General features: G+C 44.2%; 1 protein-coding gene and 1 long non-coding RNA gene across 4 annotated transcripts in view; one reads left to right on the top strand and one right to left on the bottom strand.

The window, feature by feature from the left end:
• Positions 1 to 27,468, top strand: part of SLIT3 (slit guidance ligand 3) — a 596,734-nt gene that overhangs the window by 396,319 nt on the left and 172,947 nt on the right. For both annotated transcript variants that reach the window (XM_036995101.2, XM_036995102.2), the window contains exon 5: positions 2,987 to 3,058. In XM_036995101.2, coding sequence (XP_036850996.2) covers positions 2,987 to 3,058 — 72 coding nt within the window. The remainder of the gene's footprint in view (positions 1 to 2,986; positions 3,059 to 27,468) is intronic.
• The window catches only part of LOC118967787 (uncharacterized), a 62,300-nt gene that overhangs the window by 28,018 nt on the left and 6,814 nt on the right, over positions 1 to 27,468 (bottom strand). The window contains exons 2-3 of one of the 2 annotated variants that reach the window (XR_012129334.1): positions 24,792 to 24,976; positions 18,012 to 24,123 (exon numbers count right to left, since the gene is read on the bottom strand). This is a non-coding gene — a long non-coding RNA (uncharacterized lncRNA). Of the gene's footprint in view, positions 1 to 18,011; positions 24,124 to 24,791; positions 24,977 to 27,468 lie in introns of those variants that run through there. The other variant, XR_005055019.2, reaches the window with a different exon arrangement.

Here is a 27,468-nt window from a genome sequence, read left to right as displayed (position 1 = left end):
GAGCATTTTTCCCTCAGGTAGGGCAAAGCCCAAAACCCCCAAAAAGCAATTGGCAGAACTAGGCTCTTGGGCACTACACATAGATTTTGTTATTTTTATTTAAGTGTCAGCTGAAAATGGTGCTCTTGTCTCTCTCAAGGATAGTACTTAACAATAGCTCCATGCTCAGGCATCACGCTGAGATAAACACACTATTAGGAACCCTCACAAAGGCCCTGAGATAATTGTGAAGGGACACTTACTGAAAATGAAGCGCCCAGCCCTGAACCCTCCTCCATGCCCCATCAGTAACACCATTAAAGCTGTCAGTTTGTCAGCCCAGTGGAGGTATTTATGAAATCAATATACAATCCTGCAGATGGATGGCAGTGGTATTGTTAGCCAGAGAAGAGAAGCTCAATGGAAAACAAAATTAATAAAATTTACAAGCAGATTGTCATGGGGAACAGATAAATTCCCTACAATCTACTGTTTTGTTCAATTGTGGAAAGAGGTAAGCCATGGCAGGGAGGCAGAAGGAAAGCTTTAAACCAGGCTCCTTAGGCTAAGAGTAATAAGCCTCAGTACATTTACAGCAAGAAAATAGCCAAGTGACTACCCCACCAAGTGGAGGATTTTGCCTGTGTGACTGCTTTAGTGGCAGGTTTCCCAGCAATTCCACCAGATTTTTCTGCTTAAACATTGCTCTTCTCTTTTTATCCCACCATATTGTAAACCAGGACCTTCAAACAATTGCTATTTCTTCAGTACATTTGGGGCACCTAAACACAAAGTGTTAATGCATTACTGGAATATGTGCCCTTTCTCCTGGCTTCCAGGCATAGTTAGAGCTGACTGTTCTAAACCTCTCTCCTGTTTGCTTCCCCTGCCCCTGATTTTGATTATCAGTCATTTACCAGAAGGGTGGCCTGAACTGTTTCCCAGCGTGGCCAAAGATAACAGCCAAGCTTGGGAGGCTAGAAGGCAGGGGCTTGCTGTCCTGGAGACAAGCCTTTGCTTGGCAGAAGAGCCTGGGCCCATTGTAGCTGCTGGAGCCCTGGGTACAGCCCAGATGCCTCGTGGAAATTGCATTAGTCAGATGACAAGACCTGAACCCCCTTCTCCTGGAGGCTGATGGAGAGCAGAGGAGTGGCCTTGGTGACACTGCCTGACCTCTGCTGTCATCATGGGCTTTGTTCAGCGCCCCGACTCCAGGCTGGAGCCCTGCTCATTGAATCAAGGCCCAGCCTGGGGAGTCTGCAATGGGGCTCATTGTGCATCTAAATTTACTTACATCAGATACAGACAGAGGAAACTGGATTTAAGATGGGGAGCACCCTGTTATTCATCCTCAGATGCCGCTAGTGTTCATATCTGCACCATATCCCAACTCTGAGGTTTGCCTTGGGGCCTAACAAGTGGCCCCAGATAACCAGCCAGCTGCTCTAGGTGTGGCAGCTCACCTCAGCAAGGTGAGAGCCAAGAAACTGACACCCTTCTTCTGGCCTTTTTTAAACCCCCTTGTGAATTGTTAATTTAGATGGCCCAGCTTTTAGTGGAGGATGGTTGTCTGACCTCTTTGCAAGTATATTTGGAGTCATCTATAGCTTTTGATTAGATGCCTGTGGGAAAATCAGTGCAAGAGGGTCTGATGGTACAATCTGTCTCTGGAACAGCTGGGCCATTAAAGATGCGTTTAGACTGTGACCCTGTACTTTCTCCTCATAGGACTTGATACGATGGTAGTAGCTGAACAAGTGTCCCCAAAATGTGGGGACAGGAGAAGCCATCCAAGTGTTTCCTCAAATGGCAAAGAAATAAATATCCAACCATCTATACAACTGGATAATATACAGCCATTAAAAGTGTTGGTGTAGCTGTACTGTTAGTAACATGAACAGATTTCTCTATATGATAGAAAAAAAGAGGTTGTGACTGACTCTATGCTATGAGATCATATTGGTGAAATTTGTATTACTTCTAATTCGTAACAGTGGTTATGTCTGGGTAGGTGAATGTTTTAGCTTAATAGCTGAAGGCTTTTGTGTTCTTTTCAAAATGATGAAGATATGTGTCTATATCTATGGGTAGACTATATATGTATAAATAAAGATACAATTTATATACATGTTTGTGTAAATATATGTAGATACACATAGATATGATTGATAACTGATTGAGATTCCAAGCAAGCTTGAGGTATGAATGAAAACAAGTATATGTATTTGATCTAGCAAAAAAAAAAAACAGAAATAAAGTGGAAAAAAAAAAACCAACTGTGTAAGTCTTAGGAAAGGAAATTGAGGCTTTCAGGATTATTAAAAGGGCCCTGTCACAAGACTTGGGTTTGAGCCAGCTTGGAGACCTGACGCTCTGTCCCTCACCTTCCCTCCTCAAAGCAACTCCTTTGTACTGCTTACTGCTAGATGAGGTGCCGGTGGGACCCCATTTGGGGTGGGCTTTGGAAATGCAATTTGAATTCATCATGCCTGTCACTAGGCCAATCCAGGAGGCCCCCAGGGGTCTCTGAGGCTCTGGATAAGTGGAGATGGTCACCCCCCATCAGAAAATCAGGATGGCCAGGCTCCATTCCAATTCCAGATGACAAAGGCAGAGTCCCTGAGCTGGGAGATGGAGTGGTGTTGGCCCTGTGGTGGGGGAGGGATGCTGTGGGGGATGAGAGGGGAGCAGGGGTCGTCTCTGAGAGGTGGCAAAACAGACATTTGGGTGCCGTGTGTACAACAAATAACCCAGCGTCTTGGCTCGTGGCCTGGAGGTGCAAGACCACCCACAGAGCCCGCCCTGGTGGCGAGCTGCTCCTGCAAAGGCCGTCGCTAGAGGAACAATAGGGAGGCTCGCAGCCAGCCGTCTGGGGCCTGAGACTAAACAGCCCCTCAAACACTCCTGACCGCAGGGCAGCCTCCGAGGGGTTTTGTTATCATAATGAGATGCAGATAAAGCCGGGCCTTGGTGCTTAACGTAATGTGCCTCTTCTCTTCTTGTTTAGAGATCTGAGCGAAAACCAGATCCTGGGGATCCCGAGGAAGGCGTTCCGAGGTATCGCCGCCGTGAGGAACCTGTAAGTGGCGTTTTTGTTGCTTTGTCGCAGCTCTGCCCAGAGCTGGGCCAAGGGGCGAGTCAGGAGGGCGGTGTCCCTGGGTCCGGTGCTGCCTGAGTCCGGGTGACTCGGGAACTGGTTGAGGGATTCGCTTAGTGGCTTCCAGGGAGCACACGTGGAATGCCACAACAGCTCTGCAGAGTCGTATTCCCCTCTGGTTATTTGCCCTCGAATACGAGCATTAGTGTCCCAGACCTTGGTCAGAGTCTGGCCCCGCAGTGCCTCTGTGGCTTGGGGCTCAACTCAGCTTCTCCCAAGGTCATTATCCCTATAAACTGGGGATGATAGCCTGGTGGGGGTGTTGATGCAAATGAGAGAATATTTTTAATGCTTAGTGCCTGACCCATAGTAAATGTTAAATAAATGGCAGCCTTGATGATGACGATCATGATGGTGAAGATCTCACTGTTACCAATAGGACCTTGCAAGGGAGCACTGGGATTCGTGTCTCAGGATTGTGGGGAGACATAGCCAGAACCACTAGGTGCTTGGTTGGTTTCTTTTTTGGAAGTAGTTATTGATTCATAGGAGGTTTCAAATAGTAGACAGGTCCAGTTTTCTGCCAATGGTAATATCTTATATAACTGTTGTATAATATCAAAGCTGGGACACTGACATTGGGGTGACCACAGACCTTATTCTTCAGGTTTCACAGTTCTACGTGCACCCATTTGTGCGTATTTGTGCATGAACGTGTTCTGTGTAATCGTTACCACATGCAGATTCCTGCACCCATGGATACAGTCTAGGCACAACTATTCTATCAAAATGTTTTTGAACTTCACAAATAACCCTTGTCATTTCCTACATGGCCTCACTGTTTGCTGCTCATCAATGACTCCTGGGTCCTTACCTTCACAAGGAGTATGCCTTCTGAATTTTCTACCTATACCACTGTGTCCATGTGCCCAGAACCTATGTTTGGAGAGGGTGCAGAAGCAGGTCTGGTTTGTCTAAGAAGGCATTTCTGTCCCCAGGCCTCCTCCAGAGGCTCACATCGAACTTGAGAAGCCCTGAAGGGGTCTGGCTTTGTTTTAACTTATTTAGCTATCAGTTTTCCCTATACGGGTTACAGGGACTTGAGGGTGCTGGGAGCCAATGACGGCTTCCGGATATAGCCTATCTGCCTCCCTTGTTGCTGAGAACTTAGGAGAGAGCATTTGGTGTAACAGGCAAAACACACAGAGGGCAGAGGCACCTCAGGGTGAAGGGAGCAGGAGACAGAGGGGGTTTTGCAAGGAGCTACCAGACAGAAGGCTGCCCACTGCTTTATCCGGCCCCAGAGCAGGAGAGGGCAGAGTGGAGCAGAAAAAGCTGTGGAGAATGTGACTCAGTATTGTGCGCATAAACCAAAACTACAAGGTTGTGTTAATTCGTACCCCAGAAAGGCAAGGCAAGAGGGGAACTTAGAGATCCTCTAAAACTCCGCAGGTCAGTGGTGAGAAAATTGAGGACTAGAGAAGGACAATGACTAACTCAAGGTCAACCAACTTTTTGATGATGGAGCCCCAAATTAACATTTTACATGTACAAAGTGTTATATCTGCCCAACTCATGGTTCTAATTTTAAATGGGCTAGTTAAAATACATATACATATATATACACACATACACACATATCATGGTGATGTCTAAGAAAGGCTGTATAATTACCAACTAACTTTGATTCTCAGGAAAGTGATTAAATCTCACAATGGTTCTCAACAGTTGCTGGAGTTTTAGGGGTTTGTTGTTTTCTTATAATATCGCTAACTTCTAAAATATCTCAAGGGCTAGAAGTTTCAGGGTTCTGCAAGCACAGATTCCTGAGTCACCCAGTAACTCCTGTGAGACCCTCCTTCTCCAGGCCATGCAAACATGGATTATTCCAGGCCTGAACTCAGCCAGGATCTCTATTTATGCCAAGTGTCAGCATGTGGTCCAGGGGAAGATGGGAGGGAAGAAACTCACTGCTTAGAGGACAAATTAACCAACAAAAACTAAAGGGGGTTGATTACTTCACATTTCTAACCACTTTGGTCAGCATGCATTTATTGGGCAGAATCCATAAGGCCTAGAAGTATAGTTCATATTCTCAGGTGGATTACAGTAAACAGGGGATAAGAAAAATGGTGCCTACAGGAGAATGTTTAGTGGTTTAACCATCCACATGCAAATAGGTAAATGAGTGGCTCTGCATAGTAAAGGCTATCAGAGCTCAGAGAAGAAAAATAGCTTTAGGCAATGTAGCCTTAAATTAGAAAGGAGGCTTTGGAAGTCTGCTACATTTACATCTGATTTCCAGCTGTTGTGCATATTTGGTACTTTACTTGATATTTCTGAGCCCAGACTTCTTAGGTAAGACTTGTACTTAATCTTTTAGGGTTTTTGTAGAGTTAATAAAATAATGCATATGAGTAACCTAGCATTATGCTTGGCACATGGAAGTTTCTTTAGAAGTTCTAGCTACTGTTATGGCTTTATTCCTTTGTTGTTAAAATTGTAAAGTATTTAACTCAGCCTGAGTGACAACTGGTATTTAGAGAAAAACAGTGTGTATAAAGCTTGGAAGCAAACCTGTGTAAGGTGTGTTTCGAGGGACACCGAGCCAACTCATCATGGGAGTAGAGATTATACAGCAGATAATAAGGTATGATGTGAGAAAGAGAGGTTGATAGCAAGCCTTGCTTGCAAGGAGCATGGACTTTAGAAGGAAGACTGAGAATGTGGATTCCCACCTAAAGGTTGTGATGACATTTCTTCTGGAAGAGGAACTTAAGGAAGGAGGAGGTAGAAGAAGGAAAGGCTGGGGCGGGAGATGAGGCTGTAGACCCCAAGGAATCAGGGCTGTCGCTTGGGAGACAGTTGTCGGAAGTGAACGCAGGAGTCCAAAGTTGTCGAAGAGACCAAGTCAGCAGAACTGAGCTATCAATGAGTTATTAGAGACCAGGGAAAAAGAAGTGGAAAACGATGAGTTCCAAACTCAGACAATACAGGGAATGGTGGCAAATTCTCATAGTCATTCACCCGTGCAGCCATCAAAATATTCTTTGAGCCCATTAAGTGCCTGTTCTGGGGGAAGCCATAGAAAGTAAGAGAGATCAGTCTGTGAGCTCTGCATTCCTAGAGCTTCCACTCCATGGAGATTGAAAGGCCAGGAGGAAGAGCCAGGCTTATAGATCCTCAGGTGGATGTGATGTTAGGTCTCCTAGGATGGATAGAGTATCTTCTGTGTGTTCAGAAATCGGTGAACCTGACCTCGGGTCCTGTTGCTCCTGCTGGTTAAATGAATTTGGTCTATGGGCCACAGCAACGACTATGGGCCTGAGCTTTCATGAATTTAATAAAAGGGAGATAAACTAAACAGTCTTAAAGACTGAAGAGAAAATGTCACGTGGGTAATTAGAGCTATAGGTACTGAGCTGAGGAGCAAGTTCAAGGAGGGAAAGTATTTGCATAGATGTGATCATTGAAATTATACATTTAAGTATGCATTAGTACATGTAAAATAGGAGATGCTTTACAGAAATGAAGTTTTCTGTAAAACCTGTTAAGGAAACACTCTTACCGACCTCAGTCACCCACATGTAGATTGTCTCTTGTGAGTTATGAGTAGCAAATTTTCAATCTCAGGAATGTCCCCAGTCTGAGAATCTCCTCGCAGCCCTCAAATCTTCTCCATCTTCTGTGTGAGCTCAGAGAACGTAACACTATTCTACTGTTACTTAAGTAAAATAGGAATAGAAGATAAATTATTGGAGGATCAAGCTATGAAATGACAACTAGGTCTATCCATCTTACTATATTGCTTCATTACGAAGAAAAAATCAGGGATTGTCTACTTTTCATACAATTTTGTAGTTTTAACATAGATTGTCTTTACCTATCCTGACATTTCCTTTCAAGAAGGAAGAGATGATGATACTCCGATTTTCCAGATGATAAAATTGTGTGTGTAATTTGGTAAAGTCAGCAGACACAGTTCAGCCAAGGCCTCCCTATCTAGCCTGCCCTTAGTAACACACCCAACCATCTTAGGACTCTATCTAGAGACTCCTCTGTCTGCCCAGATTCCTCCCCTCAGCCGTCCCAACAACAGAAGAACCAACGAGTAACCCGGGAAGCTGCCAGCAAGTGGGGGCAAGTACCCAAGCTTTCAGCAGAGCCAAGGAAAAGGATGCAGGTAGTGTTTGGACCCTGTGGGAATGGGAAGCCCCAGTGTAGGACGTGTGCTGAAGGGCCAGTGGAAGGAAGCCTCTAATTGCTTCCTGCTTCTCCAGAGGAGAGAGAAAAAGTGATTAACTGGGAATACCACTCTCTGCAATTACTAAAAGCTGGTTTTATTAGCTGGTTCCACTCTGCTGCCTGTCTGGAAGTGGGAGGGGTACTATATTTAAAGAAAAACAGGATGTTAGATGGGCAGATTGATCAAGAGAGATTCTGTAGATAGACTAACATTTGACAAACCAGTATTAAGTGCCTACTGTATGCAAATGCTGTGGTAAGTACTGGACAAAGACACGGGGAGAAAGAGGAGAGAGAGAGATCATCGAGATCATCAGGAAGACAGAGAGAAGGGGAAAAATGAATTGAAAAAAAGAAATGACAAGCCACAACCCAAAAGAGCATGATGAGAAGAGGACAAACACCAGTATAGAGTGTTTTTTTTAATGTCCCCTTGCCCTGTCTTTCTCAGCAGTTATGTTTGCCTCTGTTTTTCAGCTTCTATTTGCGAGGACTCTGTAGGACATGCATTCCAGAAGGGAAAATCAATAACCTCTGTCTCTGCCAGCTAGCAGAATTTGGAATTGACAGATTCAAAACAAAGCTGGGCAGGCGGCCTTTGTGTTCTCTAGTTAATCCGAGATGCCGCATTTACCAGTCTGCCCCTCCTGCTTCCTGAGATTAATGAGGGCTGTCTCCACCCTGGTGAGCAGGTGTGATCTTGTGTGAGGGTGGGAGAGGTGTGGGAAGGGGCACGAAGCACTCATTCATTGGCAGCATCTCTGTCTGCTAATCTGGGAGGCCATTCATTCTGTTGTTGCACCTGGAACAGAGTTCATACTCCTGGTCATGTCCTGCGAGATTCTACATTTCGTTCCAGAATACCCGCAAGCCCCTCCTGGCCTCTGGGTCTTTGCACTTTGCTTGGGATGCCAAGCCCTGTGACCCCACGCAGTTGGTTGTTTCTGATCCTTCAGGTCTCAGTGCACATGTCACCTCCTCAGAGTGGCCTTCCCTGACAGATCCAAGCACCTTCCCCAGCCCCCTTGCCCTTCATTTCTATCCCATTACCCAGTCATATTTCTTCTGAGCATTTAGTGCCCTCTGAAATCATCATGTACATTTATTTGTCAACCCATCTCTGTATGTCAAATAGAAAGAACATGTGCACACATGTGCACACTGGAATCCCCAGTGCCCATAAAAGTGCATCACATGGATGTATTTGTTGGTTCATTCCTCAAGAATTTTCAGTTGGCTGATTATGTATAAGAAATTGGGCACAGTTGTTCAAATATGAAAATAATATTATAGAAAGAATAAGAAAACGCTTATAGAAAGGTGCCAAGAAAACGCTGAAGTCAGGGTGACCAGGCAGGAGATGCGTCCCATTGCTATTTGATCACAGGGCCCGGAAGCAAGCTGGCAAAATGGAACTAAAGAGGCAGCTGCAAGCTGCAGAGACCTGCAGGAGAAAGCCAGCAGGCCTTTGGGAGCTGGCTGGGGGCAGACTGGGGGCCTGTCACCAGGGCTTATCTGGTGGAGGCAGGAGCTGTGGACTCCAACTCAGGGATGATGCCTGCCTCTCCTGATGAAAGCGACACGCTGCATCTTGGAAGGGGATTTGGGAAAATGTGCTCGCAGGAGGCCAGCAGATGCTGATTTATCACCTTCCCGAAGTGCAGCAGGTGTTCCAGCCTCTCCTCCTCTGCATTCCTGGCTGAGTGTGTCAGGTTCAGAAGTGCTTCTGGGGGAAGCTGGACTGGACCCCAATCTGCTAAGCACTCTCCAAATAAGCTAGCTAGAGAAAGGGATCGTGCCAGCCTGCCTGCGTCCCTCTCTTCCTTTCTCCCTCCTTTCCTTCCTTTTGCTCCTCCTACACGTCATTATTGAGCCCTTACCTTTGCCAGGCCCAAAGCAAGTTCTGGAAATAAATAAATAAGGAAGATGCAGTCACTACTCTTGAGAAATTTCCTCTGCAGAGGGAGGCAAACAGATACACAAAGAGCATATATGATAAGCTCTCCCCTACAGCATTCCTCTGTATCTGCCCCATGGCCAACAACATAAGTGCTCAATAAATACCACTTGATTTATTATTCAAGTAAATACCTTGAAATGAGAAAAATAAAAGAATCTGGTAAATCAGACCCTATTAATCTGGAAAAGATGTACCTGTTACCCAAAGGCAAGGAGATGATGGTGGTATGTGCCCCAGCCCAGAAGCTGTGCCTAGAATTGGAAGTTGTCAGGTAACATGTCAAATCCCTTCGTGGGCAGATTACACAGTTTTATAGGCTATGTTAGAGGTCCTCCATTGGGCTTTAGCTATTTCTCAAAGTACCTCACCCTAAGTTATTACTGCTCAGTTCTTTCTCCTCTGATAAACTGAAGGTATGTAGAGGGAGAGGTCAAGTCTATCTTGCTTACTATTTTATTTGCAAGAATTAGCCCTATGCCTGGGACACAGGAGGTGCTCAGTAAACAATGAAGAAATGAATAGGTGGGTGAATTCAGAACAAAGAGACTCCAGCACTTAGAGAAACACTGAAACTCTGAATGAAAGAGCATGATTACATCCAGTAGCAAAGAGGAAGCAGTGCAAGCAGCAAGAACCAGCCCAGAGAAGCCTTTGTGTTTTTTCAGGATAATGGACCCCATGGTTCTGACTTGAGCAATAAATTTATTATCAGGGATGTTTCCATTTGTAGACAAAATTCTTTTTTAACTCATAACATATATTTAAGCCCTCTGAGCACTAAATCCACAGCAACCAGGGGTTGTAAACAAGCATGTAAAATAGAATCCTATTGTTTCCTCCGTCCTGGCAAGAAGGCACAGAGCAAGCCTCAGCCTGGAGATTTGTAGTTCATAAGAGAAATGGCCTAAAGGAGAGGGGAGATGAGTGTCACAGTGGAGATTACAGTCTGGGACTCTAGTAAGTCTTGATGTTTGGCCTCTGTCCCACTGGAGTCCGTGTAGGATAGCAACTAAAAGCTGTGACTTTTGGAGTCAGACTTGATTTTTTTTTTTTTTTATTCCAGCTTCGCTGCATATGACCTATGTGATTCTGGGTCGGTTACTTACCTTTTTGAGCCTCAGTCTCCTACTTGGCAGAAATTCGAGTGAGGAGTAAATCAGGGGAAGCACATTCCCCACATGTGTGAATAATAATACTTTGTGGTTTGCCCAAAGTCTTCGTAGGCATTATCTTGTTTATTTAACACAACAGCCCTGCTAGGTCATCAGGCAAAGTTGATTAGCCTCTAGATATAGATGGGGAAGTGGAGGCTCAAAGAAATTCAGGAACTCTCCTAACGCAACAGAGCTGGTCAGTAGTACAGCAAGGCCGGGATCCCAGGATGAGTCTGGAGCATCCGTCAGTGCTGTTCTGGGCACTTCGCTAGAAAAGCTCTAAGATGTGGTGAGCACGGAGTGATGTTTTGTAGGAAACCACAGGTACAGGTCTGTTGGGGACGCTGGAAGAGCAGTTTTGGTCTACAGGCAGGACCCCGGGCAGGGAGAAGCTGTGATGGTCACACTTAGGAAAGAATTCTGAGCAGATTATCAAGACTGTCTGAAAGGTAGAGCTCCTTTTTTTTTTTTTTTTACTTATTTTTTAAGAGCCGTTTTAGGTTTCCAGAAGAATTGAGCAGAAAGTTCAGTTCCCATATACCTCTGCCCCCATGCACCCAGTTCTCCTATTAGTAACAGCTTGCATTAGTGTGGTACATTTGTTAAAATTGCTAAACAAATACTGATTTGTTTTTACTAAGATCCATAGTTTATGTAGGGTTCTCTTCTTGGTGTTGTAGTCTGTGGAGTTTCGCAAATGTATAATGACACGTATCCACCATTGTAGTAACATAAAGGATGGCTTCACGGCCCCCAAATTCCCTGTACTCTGCCCATTCATCCCTCTCTCCATTCTCCCAGGCCCTCAAGTGTTAGCTCTTAAATGTACAGGCAAATAAATCCCTTTGTGTTTTCGTAGCCCTTCACAATAGCTTGTATTTATTCTTTTTCAGACTCTAACATGAGCCTTCTTGTTTCTTCTTTGAGGGAGGGCAAGTGACATTTAAGTGTCACACAACCAGCAAGAAGGCCAGGACCAGCTCCTGCTTTCCCACCCCTGAGGTACATGCATTTGAATTTCTTCCCAACAGCTTTCCTTCAGAGAAGACCTGAGGCTCAGAGGACCTGCCAGGTCTGGAGTTGCATGCAAACTCTGCAGAAACTCTGAGGACGATTAGATGAAGCTCAAGTACTCAGGTTCCCAAGTCAGGCTGCCCTGAGTCAAACAAACCCTGGCTCTTACAGCCTGTGTGATCTTAAGCAAATTACACAACTCTCTTAGCCTCAGTTTCCCCACATGTTAAGTGGAAATAATATTACCCTCATCATGATGTTGTTATGAAGATTAATAATAACTATTACTGCTCCATTATTCCATCTCTGAGAATTAATTTGGCTCAGGTTATCATATCTAACAGACTTAATCTTCCCTTCCTTGACAAATGCATATCCAAAGGAAAAGGTTATATTTATAGTGTTCTGTTCTGAGGTAGCCCTAATTCTTAAAAATAGTTAACTCCATCACACCTTGTCTTCTTTCTTCCAATGGGGCTCTCCTGTTCTGATATATGGCTTGAAAGAGGCAAAATAGGTCAAAGAAAAGGAATGTGTACTTTCCCTGCCCTGTTCCCTCCCCGTGACCCCATCAAGACACAGAATGTACCAAAAGAGCTCAGGAGGTCCGGGTTCAGTCCCAGCTGTGTGTGGCAGACTGGATAATAGTCCCCCAAAGATGTCCTAATCTCCAGAACCCTCTATGACAAAAGGGACCTTGTGGCCATGATTAAATTAAGAGTTTGAGATGGATAGGTTTTCCTGGATTATTCAAGTGAACCCGGTGTCTTTATAAGAAAGAAGTCATGAGCTGGAAGCAGAGCAGGGGAAAGACCATGTGCTGTGGGAGTGACGACAGCAGCTGTCCTGGAGAAGATGACAAAACAGACTTCCCCCCAGAGCCCAAGAAGGAGCACAGCCATGCTCACACCTTGACGTTAGCCTAGTGAAATGATCTGGAATTTCTGACCTCCAGAAGGCTAGGAAAATGCATTTGTGTTGTGGTAAGCTACTAAATGTGTGGTACTTTGTTAAAGCAGCAATGGGAAACCAATACTAATACAGCCCTCAGGCTGCCACTTAACCTCTTGATCTCGATTTCCTCATCTGTTAAACTAAGTCGTTGACATGCTATCATAAGTGGATTTTCGTGTGTGTTCTCTGAAACTTTGGTGCATCAAGAGCCCACAAATAGCTACTTTTCAATAATGACAAAATTTTAAATTTTCTCTTTTAGACATTAGGATTCAACATGCGGTTTTGTGTAACAAAGAGCCGTACTTAAAAAAATAGCAGACTTGAAAATCACTGGATGAGATAGATAATCTTTCAAGTCAGTTCAAATTGTAAAGTATGACTCTTTGAGACCATCTTCCATCAGGGAAGAGCTAGGCTTTGTCACTGAGACAAAACTCAGCAGCAGAATCAAAGCCAGGGCCTGCTGGAGGTCAACACAAAAGGAGATCCGAATAACACCAGATCTCAGCACCTGGAAGCTGGATCCCAAGGTTGAGAGTCTGAGCTGGACTTACCTTCAGAGAAAAGGAGAAGAGAAAGATGGATGTTGATTGGGAGATATTTCTGGAATGGGACAAAGGGCTTCTGAACAATCTCTCGGACATCCTTAGGACTAGTTAGAGATTTGTGCAGCAGGTCTGACCTCAGCCAGCTTTCCGGCACCATCTCCCTTCCTGCTTGCTGCCCCAGATAAACTGCTTTGCATCTCAGGGAAATGAGTTCTTAAGGATTCAGGGTGGAATCAGTGCTTGAAAATATATGCTGGGTGAATAAAGAAGTCATTTGTGCAGGATGGTGCTTGCAGAGCCTGAGATATCAGCTGTGACATTGCCTACATGGGGGCAGGTCTTTGATCGGAGCTGGTGTTTCAGAGCGCCTTGTTGTATCAGAACTAACAGATCCATGTGCACAGCACCTGCTATGCCAGAGCGGAGCACTGGTGTCTGCCCCAAGTGTTCGGCTCTGTAGACAGTGTTACATGTCCATTTAGAATGACAGCTATTATTTGCCATCAACATTCTCCTTTAAAGCTCTCTGTTTAACCAGTCCCCAGGCACAAGTCCAAAAACCTAAATTCTTCTAAAGCTGATGATCAGTCCTCAGGTACTGTGTCCACCAGGGAAACTACCTGGGATAAGGTTTGGTTTACATGGCACATGATCCAGCAGCAGTTATAAGATTTTATAGCTAATTAGCATTTAATTATGGAAGTTTGTACTTGTTTTTCTGCTCTTAGAGGCAACCCCATTTTTTAGGCTCAGGGACAGGGTATGTGTTCTGAGATCCCTCTAAAACCCATAATTTAAACTGAAATGTTTCTATCTACCCCATAACCCCTACCCCCACACAGAATAAACACAGGCTGTTTCAGGAAAGGAGTAGTCCTGAATGAGACACTCATAAGTTCCTATAGAGCGTGGATGGTGAACCAGACATGGTTCTCGTTAAGTGCTGTCTGTTATCTCATGTATCCTCTTATCAACATTATGGTAAGTATTACTGGTTTACAGATGAGAAAACTGAAGCACAGAGAAGTGAAATGATTTACCCAGGATCATGTGCTAATATGCAGCAGAGCTGGGATTTGAACCCAAAGAGTTTAAACATAGAACCTGTAAACACTATTCAACATTACCTAAGTTTAGATAAGCATAAAATAAAAATCAAAAATCATGGACCAAATCCCACTTCCACACAGGTTCTATTTCTTCTTAACGGAGTTTCAAAAATCAGTAAATTTTGCCTTAAAAAAAAATTATAATTTCTAGTTTCTCTGAAAAATGAGATGCATTAACACAGGATACTCAGTCATGTGAGGTAACAATATAAAGCCGAATTCATCTTCCCTCTTAAATACAGTGTGTAACCTCCCATCCCCAGCACCCACTTCACTGGTCCCACAAGCTTCTAGAGAATCCCTTCTTCAAGTAGAGCTTTTTTTTAAAATTGAAGAATAGTTGATATACAATCTTACATTAGTTTCAAGTGTGCAACACAGTGATTCAACAGTTACCATATTATTACATCCTGCACATAGTACAGCTACTATGTGTCGACATAGGAAGATGTTACAGAATCATTAATTACATTCTCCACTCTGTACTGCCATCTGTGTGACCAACCTACATTATGCCTGAGAATTTTTGTGCCGCTTTAGCCCCTCACCCTCCCTGCCACCCACCTCAGCCCCTCCCCCATGGTGACCACCAGTCACTTCTCAGTGTCTGTGAGGCTACTGCTGTTTTGTTCATTTTGTTTTGCTTTGTTTTTACATTACACAAATGAGAGAAATCACATGGTATTTGTCTTAAAGGACTAGTTACAAACCTGCCTCTTGCCCTGGAAGGATCCCATCTCTACCATAAGAGCTGAGTTTCTTCCTTGCTCTTTGCCAGGTGGGCACACAGCTTCTGCTCCCTGAGCCTGCATTTCCTTTTCAATAAAATGAAGGTGATTAACCCTTAAACAAGCCATAAATTTTCATATAAAGTTAAATGAGATGCCAAGTAGAAAGGACTTGAGATAGAGCTTGGCACACAGTAGATGCTCAATAAATATTAGTATTCTGTTCCTCATCCTCACACATCCTTCTACTACTGAGGCAGATTATCTCCCAGCTGGTCTATTGACATTCAGGGCTAGAGGAGAGAGTTTGGTTTGGTGGTCTTGGGGAGTTTCTCTGATTCAGTTTATGGAAAGAAACCCTCCAATAAGAGATTGTAAACTCATATGCCACGAGTTGACAAATGACTGTTGGGGCAGCCTGAGCACTCTTAGGACATAACCGGATGTGGTGGGAACTGTGGCTGATTGGAGAACATGTGCCCCATCTATGTCACTGCCGTTGGTTCCAGCAGATGCATATAGACCCACTTTAGCATTTTTTTTTCGTTTTCCTGAATGAAGTAATAAACTTAAATTTCTATGTGAAATCATTTTATTTTGACATTTTGGCACCTAATGCAAAATCTTTTTAAACACTGAGTGTCCACACCATATAGGCTAAATCACACTATCTATTCAGAATTATCAGATTCAACCATAGGCAGATTTAGATATGCCCCCCCTCCCTGGGAAGAGCCTGCCACGGGGGCAAAAGTGAATGGAAGGTCCTGGTGGTTTGTTCCAAAGCCCCACGTGTCAGTAACCTGACCTGTGCTAAATGTGTTGGCAGGTCACAGTACCATAATTCTTTAGTTAAAATTCTGTTCCTAAACAGCTCTGAAAGACTGACTCTAATGGTACCAATCAAGACAGTTGGGGAGGGACAAATCTGGGAATAGATACTCCTGAAATTGCCACATGGATCATTGCTAATTGTGCTAAGCAGAATGCTGACCCTGAACTTGAACTTCCCTTTCAACCACATCCCACAGTGTTTTGAAGCCAAATGCTATGTCAGGAATTGGCTTTGCTATATCAGGGTATGGTCCTGGCCCTTACCTGAAGTGGGTGACTTTGCCATGCTTCTTTCAAAGCCACACCCCAGCGGTCGTCTTCACTGAAACACCACAGAGCCACCCATTCCCAAGAGGCTAACACATTCATTAACTGGACTTGTGGTTATCTATTTAGATAGACTGTTTACTCAATATATGCAGATCTATGTGCCTCTACTCTCACCAGCATCTTCTTACCCTGTCATTGATTGCATGTTCTTTGAGAACTGGCCAGAGTCAATAACTCAGAAACTCTATAGTCCCCTTCCTTCCTCTATCCCTGGCCCACCCTAGAATTTCTCTCCATTTCTTTTTCAAAGGAATGATTATAAAACAATAATCATATTGTTTCATTATAACCATGTGCAGTGTTTCCAAAATGTGGTTGGAAGACATCCTACTTCCAAATCTCCTGGGCCTTATCAGGAATTCGATGCCTGAACCCTGTTAACGACTGAATGAATCATAATTTCTGGTCAAGTCCCAGGAATCTGCATTTTTAACCCACGTCTCAGTTGATTCTATAACATTTGAGAATGACTGGCATGCTGAATAAGGAGTTGGCATTGAAGTGAGAAAAATCTGTAGTTGAGTCCCAGCCCTCCCCACCGATCTTGAGCGAGCTGCTGACTTCTCCAAGCCCAGGTTTTTTTCCTGGAGAGGAGAGGTAGCACCTAAATCAGATAATGTTTTGTGAAGGAGTTAGAACTGACAGATAGTGAACACTTACAGTGTTAATTAGCATTATCTCATTTCAGTGTCCTAACAACCCAATGGAGCTGGTGGGATTTAAAGATGAGGAAATTTAGACTCAGCCAGATTAGGTAGTTTTCTGAGATCACACAACAGAGTCAAAATTTGAACCTACATTAATCTGACTCACACTGTTACCTATTCTGAAAACTATAGTAAGGCATCAATCCAGAATTAAAATGAGAGTCAAGAGGCCAGGAGGGCGAAGAGGGGGAAACCAAGCCACACAAGGTAGGCAAGTGTCTGCTGCTGTGCTGGACTGTGTGCCTTTAGGGATGAGAGAGGCTGTCGTGGCTCACACTGACTCCTTTTGTGCCTAGTGCCCTAGCCTTTGTTGCTCTTAATTTGTCAGCCCCTTGGAGTGTTGTCAGTGGAGGAGGTCCCATGTCCTGACAATGATTGGAGAATGTGGGAGGGCTGCAGCCAGAGCAAAGCCAGAGAACAAAGCATCCCTTTCAGCTACTTTGAGGCTTTTGTTCCCCCAAACAGTGAAGGGGGGAGGGCCTCTGGTTTTCTTTGGAGCCTTTTTGGGTCTCTCCCTACAAGCTGTGAATGAGTCTGGCCCAGCTTTCAGTTTATGCTGACTGTGCTGTACCACCCTGACCGTGGCTGGGTGGGGAGAGGGGTGCCATCTGCCTGAGGCCAGTAAAATCCATACTTCTTGTAGGAGGAGGGGAAGAGGCTTTAAAAAAAGAGAGACATCAAATCTCAGCACTTCAAACTTGAGTACCCTCCCAAGGTGACTTTTTACCTACAGCTAGGATGGTGGGATGGTAAAGCCAACTACTGTTTACGGTACGAACAGAAAACAGTTTGAGAGTAGGAACTAAACTATTAAAGAATCTAGCCAATGTATCCTTAAGATTTTCTTTTTAATCAGATTACCAAACCATATGTTTCCATTTATTTAAAAAATAAAATGGAAGGTAAAATTAGAAGTGTGAATATAGTTTTGTACATATATATATGCATATATACATTTGCATAGGAAATAAAGTCTGAAGAATATAAGCAAACTGCTAACAATGGTTAGCTGTCAATGTTAGGAATTTAGGTGATTTTAATTTTTTAATCAGTTTTATCAAGGTATAATCTACCTACCATAAAACATGCCTATTTCAACTATACAGTTCAGTGCATTTTGACAAGTATACAGTCATGTAACCACATAAAATGTGCTTTGTATATCTGTGCAGTCAATCCCCTTTCCCATGCCTCAACCCTGGTAGCTTTTAGTCACATTTTGCCTGTAGAACTAGCTCATATAAATGGTCTCATGCAGTATGTTGTCATGTATCAGTAATTCTTTTTGATTGCTGAATAATACTCCACTCTAATGATATACTACAAAATATTCACTCCCCTGTTGATGGGACTTTGAGTTGTTTCCAAGTTTGGGTAATTATGAATAAAGCTGCTGTGACCTTCATGTATGTTTTCATTTCTCTTGGGTAAATACCTAGGAGTGATTTTATTTTATTTTATTTTTACTTTACCTGACTTAAAATGAGAGTCAGGTTCCAGTATTTTTACAATGAACATAATGTTACTTAACAACAATGACAGCGAACATCAGAGTAGGGAAAAGCTGTCCTATAGCCCGTTGTTTTAGAAAGCTAACCTAAGTTTGCACCCAGCCTCTCCCATGCAGTTTAGGTGTGACTAGAGCAGTATTCCTGAGTGTCCAGTAAGAGTTCATGGCACATCGAACTGACAGCAGTAGGAGCGTCACTTGGTATGACCCCCTAACAAACAATCTGGCAACAGCTCTCCAAGCTGGAAGCTCACATCCTCCTCAATCCATCCACTTAACTTTCATGAATTATTTTAAAGATAAACTCATACAAGCCCCCTAGAATATGTATAGATAAGTGTCATTTGTAGAGTAAATGTCTTGGGAGCCACCTAAAATCCCATCAATAGGACACTAGGTAAATGAATCATGGTTAGTCGTTCGCTGGTCTATTACAGAGTAATTAAGAGCAAGAAGACTGATCTTAATGATACAGAACAGCATCCAAAGCTGATAAATGAGAAAACAAGACACAGGAAGGTCGGTATAGTTTTTTACAGTTTGTGCTTTTAAAACAGTATGTTTGTATTTGTCCTCATATGCTTTCATATATGAGAAATTTTTATGGACAAACTTATAGGAAACTCTAGTAGTTGCTACTGGAAGCAAAGCGCGGAACTGCAAGGGGCAGAAGGGGAATTGCTTTTCAGGGCTAGACCCTTTGATGCTCTCCAAACTTTTCCTCTGTTGTATGCATATTTTTACATATTTAAAAAATTTTTTGTGAGTTAAAACATCTGACCCTAGCCCAAAGGATGGGAGTACTCCAGTTTCACCTAATTCCCTGGTATGAGATAGATACCAGAATATGCTTTTCTGAGCAAGAACTCAGAAGATCCTGAGCCAGCCATGCCCCATGCCACCTGTCTCTCACAGTTGACCTCTGTAACTGGAAACTATGATCATTACCATTTGCATAAGTACAACCACATTGACCCACCATCCTGGCTGCCAGCTTTGAATGAGGGGAATTATTTGTACTCCACTGGCATCTCTGATTGTGGCCTTGACCAACCCTGAGATATCTTTCAACAACGATCACCAGCAGCCAACCCCGTGACCTTTGGAAAATGAATTTGCCTGCCTTGGGCCAGCCCAGTCCTCTTGTCCCCATAAAATGTCAATTAGATCACTGGCTGAATATCTCTTTTGTCCACTTAAGCATATTCAGCTCACAAACCCGCAAATGTTGGCTTGATTGTTTCTAAAATAAAGACTCCGCACCCAGGTTCAAAGTGTGCTCCTGGCTCTGCATGGTCACTGAAAGAAACCAGTGCACTGATTCATTGGGAAGATACAAATATTGAGTCATTAGTCAGTTGTCAGGCAAGTCAAACTCCTTGGTGTTGTGAACGGACTGCATTTGATTTGGGTTTGTGAATACTTGCAGTCATAGCAAGAGTGTCCATACGTGGCATATTTTCCCTCTTCAGTCTGAGCACAGAGTGTTGCCTAAGCCAAATGATGAAGAAGATAAAGCCCAGCTTTCTCTTGGATGATCTTCAGGAGTTACAGACAAGAAATAAATGGGAGGAGGGCGTGGTTGGGTGACAGTGAGTCAACCAGAACAATAGAGGGTAAGAGGGTAAAAGGACACCACCAGGTAAACGGTAAAGCCTCAATTAGCTCTAATCAGTTTCTGGAGTTTTCTGCACTCAAACTGTAAGTTTTCACAGAGATTGGAATGAAGGGGTTTTCCAAAAATTTCCTTAAGCAGAATATCCCTGCCCCATTTCTTTAGCCTTCCTTTTTCTGCCTCGGCCTTATTTTAAATATCCTGAAGGCCTGCGTCAGCCATAGGCATGTCTTCTGGCTACAGGTGAGATACCTAGACCCAAAGCCAAGCTTCTAAACTTTAACTGTACTTAAGAAATCGTCCTGTTTGTCCTCTCTTAAGAGAAGGCCTATTTCTCCTTAGGTCCATCTCCTTTAGCCATTGAGGGATGCTCTCACTGCTACTAACCAGCTATGGATGTTAATAAGGGCTCATCTTTGCCCTGTACACAAAGATCCCAAGGCCCCCAGGCTAGGGAGTCCCTGCTTTGAATTTTGAGGGGCTTCCTTATGTGTGTCTCAGAGACCGAATGGTTTGAATCAAACCTTCCTGTGTCCTCTTTACATGTCTCAGGCCATTTTAAAACAAGGGCTGCATTCAACTTCCTTTGGGGTCTGTTGTGAAATTACTTGACAGCATTTGCACCTTTCTAGCAATTAAGATGGCTCATGAGCAGTTTGGGGAACCTGCCATCAACCAGTATAATTGAGTCATGGATGTGCAAATTTTCTCTGCTGGATTGTTCATCACAGAAGACAAGCCATCTCAGTAGACTCTCAGTCCAAGACCCTTTTCTGGAATCAGCTGCTTAATGCAATTAGATTCCCTAAAATGAATTCCTTTCTTTGCCAATTTTACTATTGAGACAAGTATAAGCTGAGCTTTTATAGTAAGTGGTTTGGCTAGCATGCAGTTCTACCGCAGCCAGCCTCTCTGCCTATTGACTTGAGGTCTTGGAATGCAGGTTGCTATCTACTTAAAGCTGTAGACTTTAAGTAGAAAGAACCTGAAGAAAATACATCTCTCCTTTTAAAAATGTGACCATTAAACCTTAGCAGAACCATTCAAGCAGTGGGCAGGAGTTGTGACCAGAACCTGGGTCCCTTTGACCTATGCCCAGGTCTTAATTTATAAAAGTGACTGAGTGATAACACAGGCTAGTCAGTGCTATTGTAAGAAAAGTTCTTAGTTACTCAAAGTTCTCCGAGAAACGAGTGGCACACCATGCCATTCAGGGCCACACAGCGGAGCACCAGAGACAGGAGGCAAACGTGGGAGCGGGACGAAGGCACGGGCCACAGCCCTTACTGAGGTTTCCTCTGGAGTCAGCTTGGGGTTGGAAATTTGAACAACTGGGGGAGGGGGGCCTTGGGATGTTAGGGTCTGCCCCCAGGGGTCTGATGCCTGGCCCCAGGCTGATTTAGGAGTGGAAATATGGACTTGGTGTGTGAGTTAGATAAAGGAGGTGGCTGGCGGTGTCGACTCAGAATTGGTTGGTTTGTAGATCAAAGATGGTCTCACTAACCAGCTGTTACTATCTCCAGGACTTACCTAGCTCTGGGAGGGTTAGACTCCCCCCAGTTAGCGAGACCTACCCCCCCAATATATCAAACCATATAAAATACAGAAAATAAACAACATGAATATGTCCCTAAATCCCTAGGACTCCTCAATTCCTACTTAGAAGCCCATTCTACCTTCTCAGCACACTTGAAGCCCAAAATGAATGGAAAAAATCAAATACCCCCAAATTCTAGTGGCATTTCAAACTGATGATACAATTTAATCATCACTTACTTTTTGTTCTCTGATGTATCATTTGTCTCTCCTCCCCACCCCCTGAAAGTAGTGTGACCTCAGAAATTCGTGGTCAAGTCCTGACTACTCGGCCAAATGCTGCCTTAGGATTCTAAGTAATTCTTCCTCTCTCTAATCCTCACTTTACTCTTCTATTAAAAATGATGGACTTGGACCCGATGATCTGTAAAACTGCTTCCAACACTGACATTCTGTGACTCTACAGCTGTAATCACCCAGGGAGCCTCAGGCTCCTTCAGCAGAGCTCAAGACCACAGTAGATGTTTTGTTAATGACGTAAAAGCAAACAGCGATTCTCTGAACTTAGGTGGGTGGATAGGTAGATAGGTAGGTGTTTCCCAAGAAATCTCAGGTTACAGTTTGCAGTCAGGGCTCAGAAAATCCAAGTGCAAGGAAAATAGCTCATTAGGACTGGAAGACTTGGGTATCCCACCCACTTCCTCGCCAAGCTCATCCTAATCTCATTCCCAGATGAAACAAAAAGGTCATCTTCACACACACACACCACACACACACCCCTTGATTCTTTTCTGAAATATGTGGGATGCATAAAATAGCAAATGCCATCAGATCTCAAGTTGGGCAATACAGAGACAGCATTTTCAGTCTCATTGAAAAGTAGTTGTCAGAAACATGCCATTCATTCAGAGTCTCTAAGTGCTCTGTCAAGCTTTAACTTGATTAAAATTGAAAACCACATTGCTTAAAAACCAAACGTGAAATCGAAATCTCTTTACTCAGTGCTCTTACATTCCGAAGCCTGGACTTATGGGTTATCCTCAGTTAATTTATGCCATCTTTGTGCCATACATTAATTTTGAATATATTTGTTGAAAATTTCCTGTAGCTTGCATTTATGGTTGTCAAAGGGGCTTTTATCTTGAAAAAAATGGTGGTGGTTTTAATTACAATTCTAAATAGCTTCATAACCATCGTGAACCCTGGATTTACATCATCTTTATGACAGCCGCGCAATTCCTGCTTTATTGATTTTGTCATTTGCTTCATTACAGTTAATGCAAACCTTTTGTACCGACACAACTCTGGGGCTGCGCTCTTCTTGCAGGGCTTCACATAGGACATCATGACAGAAAAAGACCCCATCCCTCCACCCCCTCCTTCCACCGCAGTGCTGACCGAAGGAAAAGCCAGGACGGGAAGTAGTTCCAAAGTGGCTATCCATCACAGACAAAGGAAATGTTAGCTCTGACTGCTCAACCCTTTCCTCCGATCAGACGAGTTCCGACTTCTCAGTTTTGAAGTCCCGTGAGATAGCATCGCTCACTGTGGCAGGACTGTTGGGTTTGCCCAGCCCTGAGCCTCATCTGCCCTCTTTTTCGAGAAGACCCACAGCAGTGGTGACCCCCTTCCACACTTTGCAGGTGCATCTTGAACCCGGTGCCTCCTGTCTGGCCAGGGGCAGAGGAACCAAAGTGTCCTGGGATATAAGCATTGTACGGTCCTTGCTGAGGTCAGTGCCAGGATGGAAGTGCCCCAGAAAGGGTGTGAGGAGCCAAGGACAGAGAATGGAAACCCTGGTGTATTTGAAAAGGAATTTCTTAAGGGGAAAAAAATAGAATTAGAAAGCTTGAGGAAATACACAGAGACACATGCTCATCTGTTTGTATCCTTCAAGCATAGGCTGCAAAGGCCAGCAAGAGCTGAGGGAGAGAGCTGAGGAGCTTCTGGGCTCCCAAGAAGAGAGGGAGCCTGCTGCGGGGCCTTGGAGGATCAGGGCCGAGTTTGGATGGCTGAGAAAACAGCCCTTCTGTCTTGGAAATGTTCCCCCTTCAGGTCCAATTTCAGTGTTGAGAGGGAACTAGCCTTTAGCAGGGAGGTAAAATTCCAGTGAACTTTCTGTGCAAGTCCAAAGATCCTGTCTCTAATGTACTGTAGTGGAAAATCTTAGGAAGTCCTAGAAGGCTTTCTCTGCCCTTGAACCTCTCAGGAACTTCTTGGTCACTCAGTCAACTTGAGGGGATGGCTTCTCCACTGCCCCTTCAGAGGCTGTGTCCCCCACTTTGAGACTCTAATTTGCCAATCCCCTGTTTGATGCGGGAGTCTAGCCTTACCTTTCTGAAGCCACTGTAAAAATTATAGAACACTTTCCAAAAGTCATCTCTGTGACTAATGGGAGGGAGAAAGATGCCGTTTCTGAATCATGACATTTCTGACCAGGAAGAGGAGACATGTCAAGGAGACATTGTATAAGGGGCCACAGCAGCCTGACTGCTCATTTATAACCCCATAAATATCCAGAAGCTAGAGAATGCTGATGTTGTCCTACCTAAGAAATGCTACATGAGTGTCTACCTGGTAGGCACTGTTGCGGGCTTCTGAGCTTGGTGAGTTTCTGTGGAGCAGTTCGGCAGAAGTTAATACCATGTTTCATTCACACATGTATTGCTTCTCTAACCCACCGTTCAGATTTCCAAGGCATTGGAGGGTCCTTCTCTTAACTGTTCTAGACAGGAGGAAACTCATATTTGTTTTCTCAACATACTGCATTAAAAATAAAATCTGACTCCTCGGATAGTACCTGTAACAACAAAATGAGAAAACCCTCGTGTGAGGACTTGGGCTAGATTAGTCTCCGCAGCTCTGAATGTCAGTGGTGGAGGGGCCCAGAGCAATCATCTATTTCAACCATTTGTTATACTGATAAGGAAATTGTTACCCAGAGAGGTTAGGCCCCAACCCAGCAAGGCCAAAGATTCTTGTCATTTGATTCCCAAACTTTTTATTTTTGCACTAAACCACACCATCTTAAATGAAACTCTTCTGCAGCCAAATTGGAAAGAGAAAATCACTCTTTTTCCTAACCCCCGCCCCGCCCCAGCACAGAGCTTCTTATCCTCAGTTCTAAAGTGTAAGCCATGTCCTTATTTCCCTTTTAGGAATCAGGGCAGGAATTAGAAACTGCCTACGGGCTTGACATGGCCAGCTAGGTAGCAGTGGCCGCCAGAGCCAGCCAGAAACAGTCACTCCAGACAGGGAAGCTTGTCGCTAGAACTGGCCCACACCTGGTGCCTAGGTGGGCATGGTCTCAGTAAGGTGCCTCTGGCTTCTAGCCCTTTCTCTCCTTTGTTTCTCTGGCCCCTTCCTTCCAAGCCACCTTTTCTGGATTCATTCAGCTCTGTGAGATCAATGCAGCTGCTCCAGAGTGCTGTGAGAATTTGGGGACAAGCAGTAAGAGAAATGACTCACATTTTCACCTGGGCTTCCCCCTCATCTCTTGCACAGGAGCTTCTGGGGCTTGCATAGCCTACTCAGGCCAGGGGGCCCAGGTGGGAAGAATTTCTGCTCAGAGATGATGCTTTTCTCCCTGCCCCAGCGGTAACAGCTCTCTTCTCCTTTCTAGCCTTCTTGAAGAGGGAAGCCGAACAGCCAGTCTGAGGAAAGGCAAAAACAAAATGGGAAACTCAGCTTCTGAAATGCAAATATGATCTACTGAGTTATCTGTGCTGGTACTGACGGAGAGGAGGGAGCAGTGGAGTGGAAAATACAGAATAGTGGCTAATCCCACCACATTTTATATTTGACTTGGGAATTGAGCAGGTGATTTGCCCCCCTTCCGTCAAGTTTACCATCCTCATTCTCCTTGCTTAAACCGGTTGTATTTTTTCCAGAGTGTAGATGGGTAGTGTCCCCAAAGCCAGCTAGGAGTGTTTTAAAATCTGCTGTAAATAATCTGCAAAAGTAGGTGAGTTAAATCCCCCTATGTTTCTCTCCTTCATTCTCATTTCTCTTCAAATGTCAAGATATTTCTTTTCACATCAGACAGATTTGGGCTTGCTGCCTGATCATGCCTCGTATGAGATCCGGCCCCAGGCTTCCCTGCCTTTCTCTGTGATGTTGTCACAGGAGAATTGCCCTCACCCTGTGATATGCTCACAAAGCTCCTCCCTGTCACAGAAAGAGCTATCTCTTTTTTTTTTTTAAGGTAAAATTCACCATTTTAAAGTGTACAATTCAGTGGCATTTAGTACATTCACAGTGTTGTACAACCATTCTTTTCATATAAAACATTTTCATCCCAGCAAAAGGGAACCCCATAGCCCTCTAAGCACTCATTTCCATTCCTCCCTTACCCCTAGTCCCTGGCAACTGTTAATCTGTTTTCTGTTTTCTGTTTCTGTAGATGATCTGTTCTGGGTCGTTCACATAAATGGGATCATACAACATAGGCCGGCTTGTGTGTGGCCCTTTGATTTAGCATAATGTTTTTAAGGGTCATGTATGTTGTAGCATGTACCAGGATTTTGTTCCTTTTTGTGACTGCTCATATTACATTATATGTATATGACACAGTTTGTTTATCCGTTCATGCAGTGATGGACATTTGCATTGTTTCTGCTTTTTGGCTGTTGTGAATGGTGCTGCTAGGAATATTCGTGTACACATTTTTGTTTGGACACCTGTTTTCAGCCCATTTGAGTATATCCCTAGAAGTGGCATTGCTAGGTCATCAGGTAACTCTCAGGTTTAACTTTATGAGGAACCACCAAACTCTTTTCCAGAGCAGCTGCATCATTTTACATTCCCACCAGCAGCACAGGAGGGTCCCAGTTTCCCCACATCCTTGCCAATACTTGTTTTCCATCTTTCTGACCATAACTATCCTAGCGCATATAGACTGGTATCTCACTGTGATGCCCGAGGGCTATATGCTGGGCACTGTAGGGCAGGTATAGTCATGAGCAAGGCAAATCTTGCCTCTGGCCCTACCCTCCTGTTGCCAATGAATCCAGGCATTCGTTATTCATTAAAAGCAGTAGTAAAGAGAAGGGACCTGGCCTTGTCCTAGAGTGTTTCCGTTCTGCACATTAGCTGGACTGAATGTTGTTAGCAGCATCACCCATGATGCTAAGTTTAGATGCTCCTTTTTTCAGCAGTTAATTACAGGGACTTGATATCCCCTTACATTGAGCTTCCAAGACACATTTTAATTGGCTTCTGCTGCCGCAGTGATACCTTTGAGTGATGCCTGTGTAACAGCCACTGATCCCGCACTCCTAGCACACAACCTGGTTAGCGCTGCCCCGTCATTTCAGGACTCTCACATTTAGAAACCTTTGCATTGTTTCTGGGTCACCACTGGGGAAGACAAGTCGGGGTCACCACTGCGGAAGGCCGAGCCCGGGAAAGTCAAATTAAAACCTGAGCAGTTTGCCACTTGCCTAGAGCAAAGAGAGCCATTTCCCTGGATATGCCTCCCCGCTGCTCAAGAAAGCCCTAAGCTTCCTCAGCCTGGTCAGGAGGCCGCCCATCAGGCCTGACGAGGTGAGGTACAATCGTAGCTTCTCCTTAGGGTGCAGGTACCTGCCCATTATCCCCAGCAACTGAGCTAAATTCAGTCTGCTTCCTCCAGTGACCCTAAAATTCAAATGGCCTGGGACTCCCAGAGAATCTAATTAAGAGAACACAGGGGACAGTATGGCGACACTGTTGAGTGTAGAGCCCTCACCTATGGTCTTCTGATTACACCTCCAATAAGCATGATTACAGTCCAGTGAGAGGAGTGGGGTCCTTCCACTGGGGCAACAGGTGCCAAGACCGCACCTTGACTTTTCTCACCAACCTCTTCCCAACCAAAGGTAAGTGAGTTAAGTCCACACAATATTATTACAAGCCCACTACCTTTGCACTTTGAAAGTTAGAGAGAGGTGGGATAGCACAGAGGGGTAAGCCCTGAGGCTCCTGGGTCAGGAAGACAGGTTTGAACCTGATTCTCTGATGTATTAGCTGAGTTCCCTTAAAAAATGCTACATAACCTCTCTGAACCTTGATTTCCTCACACAGTTACAACTAGTCCTGCTGCTGTGAAACGATGCTTCGACGGAGGGGAGACCAAAGGGTCTGGAGGACTTAGAGAGAACAGTTC

This window comes from Manis javanica, chromosome 1 (assembly GCF_040802235.1).
Source record: "Manis javanica isolate MJ-LG chromosome 1, MJ_LKY, whole genome shotgun sequence".
Classification (NCBI taxonomy): Eukaryota; Metazoa; Chordata; class Mammalia; order Pholidota; family Manidae; genus Manis; species Manis javanica.
Note: the sequence above shows the minus strand (reverse complement) of the source record. Positions and strands in the feature narration are given on the sequence as shown.